General features: G+C 37.8%; 1 protein-coding gene across 2 annotated transcripts in view; it reads left to right on the top strand.

Moving 5' to 3' along the window:
* The window catches only part of APBA2 (amyloid beta precursor protein binding family A member 2), a 43,313-nt gene that overhangs the window by 20,071 nt on the left and 9,204 nt on the right, over positions 1 to 14,038 (top strand). Inside the window, exons 5-8 of one of the 2 annotated variants that reach the window (XM_009952326.2) lie at positions 103 to 138; positions 1,732 to 1,818; positions 9,101 to 9,286; positions 12,633 to 12,812. In XM_009952326.2, coding sequence (XP_009950628.1) covers positions 103 to 138; positions 1,732 to 1,818; positions 9,101 to 9,286; positions 12,633 to 12,812 — 489 coding nt within the window. The remainder of the gene's footprint in view (positions 1 to 102; positions 139 to 1,731; positions 1,819 to 9,100; positions 9,287 to 12,632; positions 12,813 to 14,038) is intronic. The other variant, XM_009952333.2, reaches the window with a different exon arrangement.

Raw genomic sequence — 14,038 nt, 5'->3', positions numbered from 1 at the left:
AACAGTCTGGATTCATAATCAAAAAGTTTCCCTGACTTCCCACAGTCTTTTATTTCTTTGTGTGTACATCTGTCTGCATTCTTTTTTTATGCTACTCCTCAGAGGATGCAAAAGGCGGCTAAAATCAAGAAAAAAGCGGTGTGTAAACTGTTTTTCTTGAATGCTAATGTTTACTTACATTTCTGTTGTACTTGTTCTCTATGGAGTGTTGTGTCTTTCATTATGGGTTCTCATAAAGTTGTCATTTTGATTTCTTCTTTTCTAAGTAGTAGAACACTGAAGGGAATAAGATGAACTCATTTTCTTCATTGTTCATTTGCTGGAGTGCCTGTCCGCTGGTCTCCTTCTGTTGAATACCTATGATTTGTTTAGTACAGATATACAGCCAATGTTATCCATGAGATTTTTTTTAATGTAATGCTTTTTTTTGTTTTACTAACCAAAGCAGTAAGATATATTTCCTGTGCCTGTGACTTACTGTGTATTTATTAAATTATTGTCAATATTTAAAAACAAATAAAATAAATTTGCCAGGTAGTAGCTGGAACAATTTATAGAGGGGATATTTCACTCAGTTAAAAACTATACTTCAGTTAAGTAAATAGAGTTGAAAAATACCACTAAAATTAATCTTGCTCTTTGTTATGGTCTTGGCTGAAAGTAGTGCAAGTAATCTCTGCCAAAGTACGTATTTGTTTTGTATTTTGCTGGATGAGACTTAATTCAAACAAAATTAATCTGAATTAATTATAGGCATAGCTAAGCCTTTATAACTACAGAAAAGAGCAGCAAATACATCAAAGAACCAGTCTCTGACCTGGAGACCGACACCTGCCTTTAGCACAGGGTGATACAGCCTGTGGCCATTTTATTGTGAGGCTGCTAACGTGGGTGCTGCTAAATACCAGTTCCAATAGTGCACTGTGAACAAGTAGCCTGGAGGAATAAATAGGTTCCTGCTGGAAGTCGAGCACATTAGGTAAGATCTTGGATGATGCTTCAGTGAGAGGTGCTTTGCCACTTTCTCTCCTGTTTTCTCACGTGGGCAGAGCCAGGACTCACACTTAGGAAACCATGTGGCATTCACTGTAATCCTGCTTGCTCTGTGACTGTGTTTCTAATGGGATGTGGGACTGTTTCCATAGTGAGCAGTGCTCAGAAGTTGAGACCTAAAAAAGTCAGCTGATGGCTTTCTGTAATATGAGAGAAGTATTAGTTCAGCACTCAGTTCTTTATTTTCTAGAAAAAAACTAAACTAAAAATCTAAAAACCCAGCCCTAAACCCCACCACAGTACTGAGCACTGTTTTTGGTGAGCTCACTGCAGATGGCAAGGACTCATCAGCCGATGGCGTGTAAGTCACTTTCTCAGTTCTCCTACTTTCTCAGTTCCGGTGCCTCAGGTACTGCAGGGCAGCAGTGAGACAGTGGGGAAGAAAACAGCCACACTCTTTCTCCCGTTCTGGCTATAAGAGAGAATTCTAATACTTAAGCTGTCAGTCCCATGGGCTCTGAAAATTCTCTCTTACCCACAAAGTCAGAGGATGCTTCACTCTTGCTCTGCAATAAATGCATTCTTTGCATGTATTTAGAAACACCTTTGAATAGCTGTCTTTGCAGTGGTTTAACAGTGTGATTGCCTCCCATCACATTATGCTTGAAGCAGTCAGTGAATTTGTCATTCTAAACAGGAAATTAAAATTCCCCTTGTAACAAAGCTTCTGTCTTTTAGACTTCAGAGGGAGATTCCCAGGCCTTGACCGAAGTGGATCTGTTCATCTCCACACAGAGAATCAAAGTTTTAAATGCAGACACACAGGTAAGTTATGATTAAAACTCTCCAAGACTAATACGCGTTTGTATACTTTGAGTAGGAAACTTTACTAAATTTGGATAAACTCACTGTTCTGAGAATATTCAGAAAGAGCAGTGTTAGATCTGCTATTGTAACACTTGCCATTTGCCAATACAGTAATAGCGACACCAGGTTTGTTTATTTGATGTATTGGAAAATGCCTGCATGTTGCTGAGATCTGTAACTCAGGTTAGGTAAAGATTCAAGTCTATCCGAATGCATGTACGCAGTTTCTCTGAAATAGTTTCAGTACCCAGATTTATGTCTAACAGGGAAGTCATTTGCTGCTTTGACTGAGCTATCTGTATCTTGCCATTTTTAACATTTAGCCTCCAGTTTTTCCATAAATCACATTTGAGCTACCATCCTCTTTGCCTAAGGTAAATGATTAATTATTCATACAAAAGAAGCATCTGGAGACCACAGCAATGATCAGCTTCATCTTCTAGGAATACATATATGTATATTCAATGAAAGGCAGTCTTCATAAACAGGATTTTTTAAAATGAATTTACAATCAACTACATATAATTTATATATGGATCCTAATATTTAGTGTAATAATCTCACAAGATCTCTTAGACTTTGATCATACTTACAGAAAGTCTTTAAATTTTCACTCTTATGAGAGGCTTTGAAAAGGGAAATTTTAGTGATATCTTTTGCTTTTGTTTTCACTAAAAAACTCCACTGCTAATAGCAGTTGAAAAATGGTAAGACCTCAAGTTACATTAAAGAACAAACTGTTTAGACAGTGCTTAGTCAAGCTAGATATAACCAAACTAGAAAATTCAACTTGTAGTATTTGGAAAAATGAAATGGCTGGAGTGACCTTACACTATCCTTTCAATTATACTTTTCCAGAACTTATGAAGGTAATATTTAGTCCTTTTTCTAAGTAGCAGAGCAGACCAAGGATTATAGGTAAGTTTAACTTTCAGAAAGGTATCAAATCAAACAAACCCTTTGTAGGCAGTTTGTGAGTGGAGATGAGCAAGAGTCAGCACAGATTCATCAAAAGTAAAATCATGTCAAATCAATAGTTTTGTTTTGTGACAGGGAATCTATTTGTCCATGGCACAGAAGCAGCACACATCACCTATTGACTTAAATAAGTCTTTTATTGCATATAATATTTTCTAGATTATATGATCTAGATACAAGCGATACAAGCAGACTAAAAAATTCTGAGTGTACTTATTTCTGATATATTGCCCTACAGTTGGCAATATAAAGAGATAAAGAGCAGAGGGAGACTCACAAGCATGTTTCTTTGATGTAGTACTGTTCAATATTTTCATAAACAACTTCGAAGATGGAAAGAGAAAATGGTTATTGAACTTGCATCTTGGTGTCTAAAGTCAGAGTTCAGAAGTATGGCTAACGGAAGAAATGAGCTGAAACTAAAGGAAATATTTCAATAAAGATAAATGTAGCACTCTACATTTAGGATTTTGTTTTGTTTTCAGTTAGTATATAATTTGTTTGTCTTAACAATGCAAACCACGAGACACCTACTTCCTGCAATTTACAAGAGTGTTACTATCTTTTAATGTGAGGGTAATGATACTATCTCCGGGAAATGCCATCTTTTTCTTTTAACCTAAGTAGATGCCCTTAACATGCCACTAGAACTCCCAAGAGATGGAGCCAGATGAGGAGTAGAATATCCCATCTAACATGGGCAGCAGTATTCACAATCTGCCATCCATAAATTCTCCTGATACTGCATTTCATCCATGATAACCTACACCACTATTTGTTGTGGCTCAGCCTTTTTTTGACCTCATGGTAAACGTGCATCATCCAGAGAGTATATTATCAAAGCTCATGACTACGTTTTGCATTACAGAAAATAAAATGCTAGTAATTATCAGTGTAAAGATGACTACAGACAATTATCAATAAATGAACAGCTACAGTTTATAGTTGGAAAGTATGGCAGTAAATAGATAAGTTCTCTTTGTTGAGTAACAATTAGTCTTAGTAGAAATCACTCTTTTCCTTCTTTAAGTAGTTCAGCATTTCAGCTGAACACCAACCCTTTCAAAAATAAAAAACGAAAGTCACGTGAGGCAAATCATTAAAACTTTGTCAAAGTAGCTGTTTGTTATCTTATTCTCCTGATTCCCCTGAGATTTCTAGTGATATAAAATGCAATGCATCATGAGGAATGGTGTCTAGTATGAGCTGTTCAACTAGATGAAAATAGCAATATTGGAAATTATTATAATTACAAGCTCTCTGGCGTTCACCCTGGGGTTTTTTCTTTCTTTCTTCCCTTTTTTTTTTTTTTTTTTAATACAGTGGGTCTTTCAGAGAGCTGTAGTAGACTTATTCCCATAAATTTTAATATTGCTGTTAGCGTGCTTTTGCATTTTTGGCTTGGTAATATTTTTCAGTGCTAGTGACGTTTCCTGACTGGTGTAATTACCATAGGTCCATCTCAGCCAGTGTGGCAGCTGGCAGACACAATCTGTTCTTTCATGGCTTTAACAATTTTATAAAACCTACTTCTGCAGCATGCCATCCGTGTTTTAATCTCTCTGTAGTGTATAGCTCACATCAGGTAGCAGCTGATGTAAAAAGTAACTGTTAAAAACGACATGCAGCAGGGTTCAAAATGCTGAGTAGCACCAGTAAATGTATTGCCCAGTTGGAGCAGAGCCAGCTCTGGTGTTTCTGATGCCCTCAGCAACACAGGGAAATGGCACCCCTGCCACTTTTTAGTTGCTTATGCATCTAGTTACTGAATACATTCAGCCCACGTTGACCACCTGTTTATTATATGTGCAACCTTAGGTTTGGCCACACGCCTGCTTTGTACGAGAGCAATTCTTCCCTGTGCCACAGCTTTACAGGCTTGCAATCCGTGCACAAACGCAGCAGATATATCCCAGCAGCCTCTCCCATCTTCTTGCTCATTCAGTGCAGAGAAGCTGGGAGTAAAGCAACTGGGAAAACTCGCACAGAAAAAGGAAGATAGAGAGGTCACAAATGTGTATGTGCAGAGCATCTGGTAGATTATTGGTTCCATTGGTTCCATAAAATCATCTGACTCATTAGATGTCTAATTCACACTCCCCCCCAGGGCTACATCACTTGAAAGCTTGGAAAAAGGTTTAGGTTCTCCTTCAAGTCTTCTTTGAGTTTCAAGAGGGACAACAAATGGGATTCTAAAAGAGTTCTTTAGAAAGGAAGGGAGATTCTGAAAAAGGGGAATATGAACAGGAGAAAATAGAACAGGGGTTTTGAAAAAGGTGGAGAGACGGAATTTCTGAGGACAAATATAAGGATAACAAGGATGGAATGGATGGGACTAGAAAAGGGATGAGGGAAAGAATAGACAAGCAGCTAGGCAGAGATGCGGGGCTTCATGGGAAAGTAACAAGGAGAGAGGGTGAAAATGAGATAATGGTAATGGAAAATGGGGTGGAATGGAACATGGAGTGAGAAAGGAAAAAGCCAAAGTCATGAGTAAGTCAAAAGTAAAGAGACTATTATTTGCCTAATTCCTAACTTATTCCTAATTGCATTAGACAGGAAAATGGTGGGAGAGGGTCGGGGAATGACTGTTTTCACCCCTACAAGGGGAAAGTACAATAAAACCCTTTGAGTAGCTTCTGTGTGATTCTAAGGACAGAAAGACTTTCTTGGCAGGTGAGATAAAATGCATTCATTTTTCCAGTCTACTCACTCTTGTGCACACTGCATGTATGATTACACCCTTAGTGCAGACTGCTGAAAAGCAATTATCTCTGCAGAGCTCCCAAGATCCTGCTGAGATGTGTCCATTATAAAACATTTTTGCATACTGAGAGAAGTGCTATAAATCCTCTTGAGCCCCTGCAACCCTTAGAGACACGCCCCCAAACCATCTCTTAACCATCATCACTTGTCATAGTTTAAGGATAAGCACAGAACATTTAATTTCAAGCCAGAGAAGAATTGTTACAATAATTTTATGGGTAGTGATTCTCTTCAGTAGGACAGGTGGTTCTAAGAAACAATGATTATTTATATCTTTTTCTCTCTGTCAAGTTAAATTGTACTGAAATTCTTAAAACAATTACTCTCTCTTAGGCCTTAGAGATTTGTTCAACTAATGGTAAACTAATAACTAGCTGTTTATATAAATGAAGAAAATTGTGCATTATCTCATAGCACATTAAAGGTTTTTTTTGGAAGATCAGCTATCAAAGGAAACCCTGCCACCACAGACACAGCAAGGAGAGTATCTCGGTCATGTAATATGATTGAGTTACATGAAAACGGACCTTCTGCTGCTCAGCAGGATATTCTGATACATATCAAGAGCCACCAACAAATAATTGAAAAATAAAAAAAAAGAAAACCAAAAGGCTTCTTAGTTAAAAAAGCCAAAGAAACCAAACAACAAACCTGTAGTCAATTTGTCAATTTTTCTTCCTTCACATTAGAAATATCCACATATATATCCAAGCAGATGCCAAAAGCAGCAGAGACAACCTCAGTCTTGACCAAGAACCAAAGATATTTTAGACACCAGAAAGTAATTTACTGCAAAACTAACAGAGATCACAAAGTAAAGCGAAACAAATTGATTCAATAATAAGCATTTTTTTATTCCAATTCAGGCAGAATTTGGTGGATGCTTTTAGCTGGGTGGGAAGGGGACATCCTCAGCTAGTTTGATCAATAAAGCTATTATGCTTCTGGTTCTTTACAATTTGAGCAATAAATAAAAGTCTGGAAAACGCTCCAAACTGACCAATGACCCCAAGCAGGAAGGAATTTTTAGATGGGCCCTTTCTGTTCCTTAAAGAAGAGAAGAGTTCATCGGTATAGTGGCAAAATATGCAACGAAATGATAGAAAAGAAGCTAACAAAGCATGGTTTGGAGGCATTTTCTTGGTCTTTGTTTCAATAGAAAGCTTTATCTTAATTAAAATAAGTACTTAGCATAAAATTTTAAAGTAATCAGCATCCAGTTTAAGAAACCTCTAAAGCTCAGGTTTGAAATGTCCCATAAAAATAGGATTTGGACTCTTTTTTTACCTTAAACCAAGGATGTTCAACCAAAGGCAACAGATTTGATTCAGTATACAGCACACCAGCCATGTCTGGGAGCTGAATTCATTAGCCTGGCAGCCCACTATTGAAATCCCCTCTCATGAGCCTCCTGCTGTCTCCTCTTTGTCACCCAAGAAGCACACGCGTCGTGTGACCATTGTAAACGGGACACAGGCGTTTTACTCGAGTGATGGCAAGGTAGAGCCTGGCTTCATCTGCAGCTGAGAAGGAGCAAAGGCTGACTGCGCCGAGGGCAGAGGACAGGCACCTCGGTTCACACAGTGTTCTGTGGGCAGCAGGGGGTGAGGAGGGACAGCACAGGCACACAGGGAAGAACAACATACAGTCCTTGAATGTCTCCTCAGCAAAAAATGTAGATCATCACTGCCTTAAAATATCATATTATGGCTTCTGTGAGTCCTTACAGCTAGGAGGCTTTTTCTAATATTTTGTCTAAATTATAAAAATACCTGCAAGAAAAGCATTATTACTAACATAAGTTATATTACCTTTTTCTCCCTGAGAATTTATCTTCCTCCGTAATGATACACAGACTTCAGTAATTGTGATTTTTTCAAGGCACTTACAGGAAGTACAGTCAATCAGATTACTTGATTGCATGAGCATTCCTAAAACTCTCATTTTAAACTTAAAAGTTTCTTACCCTTATGGAACATCTTCCATAGCAACACGCCTTTCTGGGAACTTGGAGAAGTTGTGGAGTTTTATTTAATTATTAAAAAAAAAAAAAACCTAAAGGACAAATCAAGTTGGTTATACAGTATCTTGATTAAAACCTGTACCAAGGTATAAATAATTGTCTAAAACATTAGTGTAAACAAGTACATCATTCTGTTTGTTTTTGCAGTCCTAAAAATATAAAAATCCTTTGAAATTAGCTATGTAGCTATGTCACATATATAATTTTATTAAAGTAACAGTATTTTACATATAGAAACCTTTTAATGAAAATGAGACTGCTAGCTGAAGAGCCACATTAATTATCCATACTTAATGCTGATTTCAGAAATAAAACTTACTACAAGTTCATACTTGGTGGTGCACAGAAACTGTTATAAAATGTCCTTGAAGGGTCTTCCTTCTGGGACCTCATTGCTCTTTTATATAAGAAACTATTGATAGAAACACGAACTGGAGATATATAAAATAGTAATATTAAATAAAACAGGTTTAGTGGCAACATATCCTTCTCTGATTACATATACGCACTCAGTTTTCATTTGTCCAAGGCAACTCAAAACTTAATCAAAGTCACTGAATAATGATATATTTCTGTGAGAAAAACATTTGGAAGTAGTCAGTTGGGATTTCCCTGCTAATAGCAGCAAGTAAAATAAGAGTTTAACAGGCTAAAGTAATTAAAAGGATTCAGAGCTCAGGGATTTGAGATAGAGGCTTTTTATATTTAGTACTCTTCATGTGTTCTTATATAAGAAATATTCATTAGGCTGAAGCTTGGACAGGTTTCCACTTAAAATCATTCTCACAGGCAATGTCTAATTCCGAGTTGAGTTCTCCCAGCACAACCAAATTGGCAGCCTAATGACATTAACTGGAATAGGATTTTAACTGTGAGCCCAGACACTAGACCACTTCCCTCCAAACTAATCTGAGATAGTAGGTAGCCAAAAAAATTCTGCCTACAGAGAAGGTAAAATCCTGCCTTCGTAGCTCTTTACAAAGAAAGTAACACTTTGCTGTATATGAGAAAATGTTACCTTAGATATTATTGCTATTATATGACACGATTAAAAAAAAATAACCAGGAAATTATAACATCTTCTCATATATATGACTTCCCTAAAACTTGTTCTGTCGTTGTGAAATGCACCTGCTTCATTCAGGGAGACCAATACAAAAGGGAAACATAATTTTCCAACAGCATGATATAAACCATTAGTATAGATCTTCATTATTGCTTTACAGTAGCAACCATGTTGTATTTGCTCAGGCAACACTTCCGCGGAAGCCAATTTCTTGAAGAGCCACTATGCCTTCAGCTGGAGTTGGGGCCCACTGACTGCATGGGGGGTGTCAGGTCTGGGCCCATGGAAAGCACCTCTGTAGCTTTTGTCATTCTCCAGCAATAGGCCATCAAGGAGAGGGAGGGTGCAGCGTGTGTAGAATAACAGCAGGCATGAAGAATGACTTTCTTTCTCTTTGCTTTATGTAGGAAACTATGATGGATCATGCGCTGCGCACCATCTCCTATATTGCCGATATTGGGAACATTGTGGTTTTAATGGCGCGACGCCGCATGCCAAGATCAGCTTCTCAAGACTGTATTGAAACAACACCTGGTGCCCAGGAAGGAAAGAAGCAGTACAAAATGATATGCCATGTCTTTGAATCAGAGGATGTAAGTAAATGGAATTGAATTTCTTTAAACAACATGTTATTTAGAGAATCTCTGAAATTACATGTAATTTCTTGAATGAATTTTTGTTGTCAGTAATCTTTTCTGATTGAAACTACAGGCAATCTGTGGGAACATTAGCCAGTTATTTGTCCATATTCGTATCTCTTTTCTGTCTCCACAGATTCATGTCACAAATTCACATCTCCTCAGTCCCAAAATATCCACTCTTTGTTTCACGTGTTACAGAATCATTTGTGTTCTTTCAAGAATGCTTCCCCAAATGTTTTAGTACCTAACTATAAGAGTTGTCTGGAAGTCAATGGCCATTCATGGCCAAAATTCATTTCTGGGTTATCACATTGATCATTCCTCCCGGATTGGATCCTTTCGTCCAGTGGGTTGGTACATAATGACATACATATGCCTCCAGACACTTGGCAATGAAGTGGAGCCCTTCTGGACCTGTTTCAAACTGAAACCAAGTTGCTGAGAACATCTACCAACTTCGTGGGCCTGGCAGAAGATTGCCCTCTACCCAGTCCTTATTCCCTTACGGCTTGCTTACCTGTACTTGGTATATGCACTCTCGAACATGCGACTTGATCCTTTGATGTTTAAGAACACATTCAGCTGTTTATTTTTCAGTTCTCTTTATTCATCCCTAGCAAAGATCATAATCTTTGCAATAGAGCTAAGAAAGTTTAGTTCTGTATATTTATAGAAATTTTTCTTCACAGACAGAAGGGTTTAGCAATTCATAACTAACAGGCTAGGAAGTTAGTTAGTCACTCTTGCTACTCTCTCAGAACATCCATACAACAGAAAGCATAATTTTGGTCATTTTATGCCTTAAGATGCTTTGAGATCCAATACCATATTAGCCCTAAACTACGTTTTGTTAAAATTCCATTTAAAAAAGGAGTTACTACTTCAGAATTTAGGTTCTAATTCTCACTTGCCTCAGAAATACCAAAAGGTGAAAGAACTTGGAGCCATTCTCAAAATAGGATTGCAGAAGTACTGGTTGCAAAAGAGTTCCGTCTGTCTCCGCTGCATCCTGTTTCGCCCCTGTGAAAAGCGCTGGCGTGCCTTGCCCTTACCTCTCGTGGCAAAGGTAACCTTGCTTTGCTGCTGTTATACATCCAGGTTTGTTCTTGTAGCGACACAGATACTTGTGTCTGAAGTGGCAGACCAGGGGACTTCAACCTAAGAGGTTTATGGAAAAAAATACCAAGCTAGTAAAACAGAAAAAGCAAAATTTGTGGTCTGTTTCTAACTTGACAGTTGAGATACAGGCATTGGAAAGAGGCAGTACTAAACATCTCTGACGAGGGCTATATAGGAACAGCTTTAAATGTAATTTCTGTCATACCAATTAAAAAATAATTGAGTTCTTCAGTTCAGACAGTCATAACTTACAGGTTGCTTATTTCTTGAGCTAAGCAATCATTATCATTATTTTAAAGCAATTAAGCCTGTGAAGGAGAAATGGCATTGTCCAGTGCTAGACTGGGATTGTTCTCAGACCTAGTTATCTCAGCTCTGCCACTGCTTTGCTGGGGTCACCCTTCCAAGCAGATTAATTACAGTATCTCTAAGTTGTACATAATGCTGAAGACTCATAAACATTCATAAAAACTTGGAGACAAAGGTGAAATTAAGAGGTGATAACTGTTGGCTGTTACTAGCAATAATAGAACAGAATACGACATCTAGACATGTTGGTTTTGAGAATGTAGAATGGAAGCGAAAGCAAAGGACTAATTACAGAGAAAGCAATGGCACTGGAGTTGGAAAAAATAAGTCAATAAGGACTAGTGATAACTTTTAATAATGGAATGATACAAAAACATTCTTGATGACTTCTGTACTACCACCATAGTACTACAAACCTCTTGAGATACTGGTAAGATTTGAAAGGATGTTTTAAAATACGAAGGAAAGTTTGTGACTGGTTAGGCTAATTATGTCCTTGATTTTTCTAAAATCATTTTCCAGTCAAACAGATTGGTGCTTTTGTGTACTGCAGCCCAAATGAAATCAGAAAACCAACTTCTAGCATCAAAGAAAACACTGTATCTGATTGGTAGATTGCAAGAACACTTAGATTTACAATGTTGTCCAGAAAAACCTATGCATGCATAACGCATTTAGCGTGTACCTACTGTCTGAGAAAGCGTGTTGCATTTCCAGAATAGTTTTCTAGGTTTGATTAGTCGTATTTTTAGGGAGTTATGTCGTAAGATGCAATTAACTCCTCCTCAGATCACTGGGAGTTACTCATATCCAGAATACAGTACCTAAAAACCACAAATGTACAAAACTCAGCATGGCATTCTCCTGTGAGCTGCAGTAAACTCAGAATAGGAAAATAAAAAAAAAAAGTCTAGAAAAAGTTGTCTGTAGATTCCTTTACTTAGCGCTACCTCTGTTTCTCTGTGTTCCAGTACCATCTAGTGGAACAAGAAAGTAAGTTTTACAGCAGTTTAGTTATTCTTTAATGAGTTGACTTTTACAGTGTGCTGAATGTGCAGAGTTGTTAGTATTATTGTCATCATTGTTGGTTTCTGTAGGTTTTTTTCTAAAACTTACGTATTTCTGACACATCCAAATACCAGTCACTGTAATGTTTCATTAATTGTACTCATTATACAGCCCACTGTAATGGGAAGTCATCTTTTATTGCATACTGTAGTAAAATGCATGCACAGGTAAGTGCTCCAAAATTTAATAAAGACACGGGGGATTTTGAAGAGTTGTTCCTAACATTAAGCTGTAATCATGGCTCTGGCTGCGTTCTTGAGAGCATCCCTGACATTGCTAGTCATAGCAGTAATAGGAGAGCAGATGGTTTTGTTGAAGCAGTTGTTTTCTGTCCTATAAAACCAAGGTGGAGAAGCAGCAGGTGACACAACAACCAAAATCGTTGGTGCAGACATGTCTGTGAAAGCATGTGCAAGGAGAGCATCCATTCTCTCATAAATCCTGCAAATACGCTGCGATCAGTAGCAGGGTTTGTGACAGTCTTTTCTGTAAGCTCTGTTCCATATTGGTGGAAAGCCAGTACCAGTGTTTATTGGAACGAGTGTATGAATAGCATATGGCTGCTTGCTGCTGCAACGTACTGCTGCAGGGAGATCAGCAGGGGTTTTAAATGGAGTTTGCAATTTGATTTTGGATGTAATGGATTCTTTCTGTACAACTGACCTTAAAGTGACTTTATATCCAAACTAATGTAGCCACTTTGTAGGACTCCTTTATTTTGACTCTTTCTCTTTTCTGATGGTTTCAGTGGTAAAGTGTTTATCAGTCCTTTCTCTGAGCTGCATTTTGTTCTCCTTTCTAGGCACAGCTGATAGCTCAGTCAATTGGTCAGGCTTTCAGTGTGGCTTACCAAGAGTTTTTAAGAGCCAATGGAATTAACCCAGAGGATCTCAGTCAGAAAGAATACAGTGACATCATCAATACCCAAGAGATGTACAATGATGATCTCATACACTTTTCCAATTCAGAAAACTGCAAAGAGGTAAGTGAGTTTTGGAATTTCATTTCAGGTTGATCAATTTTTTCAGAGGAATGTAGTTCTCATGAAAATATCTTTTGGCATATTAAGGATGACTTTACATCTCACAATGTGTTGCTTTATCAGTACTGTGCTACTAAAATCAGCTTTATATGTTTTTAGAATTTCTTCTTTTCATTTTCAGTCTCTTTCTGCTTCCATTGATCAAAACAGTAATAAAGTACATTTACATCTGACATAGATAAGCTCTGTGCTATTCAGAGTACATAGTATAAGGTGGTTTTGTGGTTTAGCGATGTATTGATACAGAAAGAGAGGTGACAATCCATTTTAATGCACATTGTGAGTGATTATTTACTCAAAGGATACAAGGACCACGAGTCCAGGATGCTGTAGCACTGAGCAGGCCAGTTTCTCTTCCGCTATTAGAACACCAGCAAAACTGCCACATGAAATAGAGTTTCACAGTCATGATGCATGAAAAGGCAAGAGTTTCCTTTAAGTGCCCCAAATGACGTAAGTGTAACTATTTCCATTTGATTTTGCATGTAATGGATTCTTTCTGTACAACAGCCTTGTGTTTCACATTTTACATGTCATCCAAAAGGCACTGTAATCCTGGGCATTCCAAACCAGGGTGTGGTGAGTGCAGCTGCACTCAGGCTTTGCTTTGCTTCATATTGCTGCAGGGTGATAGGGATTTGGCCCGTGTTCCAAAGGTCGGTTTCTATGCCAAGTCCTAAAGCAGCCTTACTTTGGGATGAACTGCAAATTGCTTAATCCTTCAGTCACAGCTTTCCTACTAACACTCATTTCTTCTAGGTTCTTCTAGGTTTCCTACTTATTTCTTCTACAGGTTCTTTTGTACAGCATGTGTGTTCTTGGGAAGAGAGTGTTTTTCACCTATACCTGCAGACAGAAAGGTTATAGTTTGATGTGTAGTTTTAGACGTCTCCAGTCACTAGGTACCAACGAGGTGTTTTGTTGCACGTAGGACAAAATACTTCTCTTGTAGCAAACAAGGGAAAACAGTTGAACAAATCTTGGTTTAACTTGGAATCAGAACAGAAAAATACAAATGTGTCACATTTCAAAGTGATTAAAAAGGTCATTATTTTCATGGCACCTTTGTTTCTAATTGGTTTATGAATGTTTGAACAATGACAGAGTTGTGGCGTACTGGTTGGTTCAAAGCCTTGACAGATAGCTTCAAAAAAAGTCAGCTGGCC

The sequence above is a fragment of the Leptosomus discolor genome, chromosome 11 (assembly GCF_034619465.1).
Source record: "Leptosomus discolor isolate bLepDis1 chromosome 11, bLepDis1.hap2, whole genome shotgun sequence".
Classification (NCBI taxonomy): Eukaryota; Metazoa; Chordata; class Aves; order Leptosomiformes; family Leptosomidae; genus Leptosomus; species Leptosomus discolor.
This window is presented reverse-complemented; position numbering and strand designations above follow the sequence as displayed.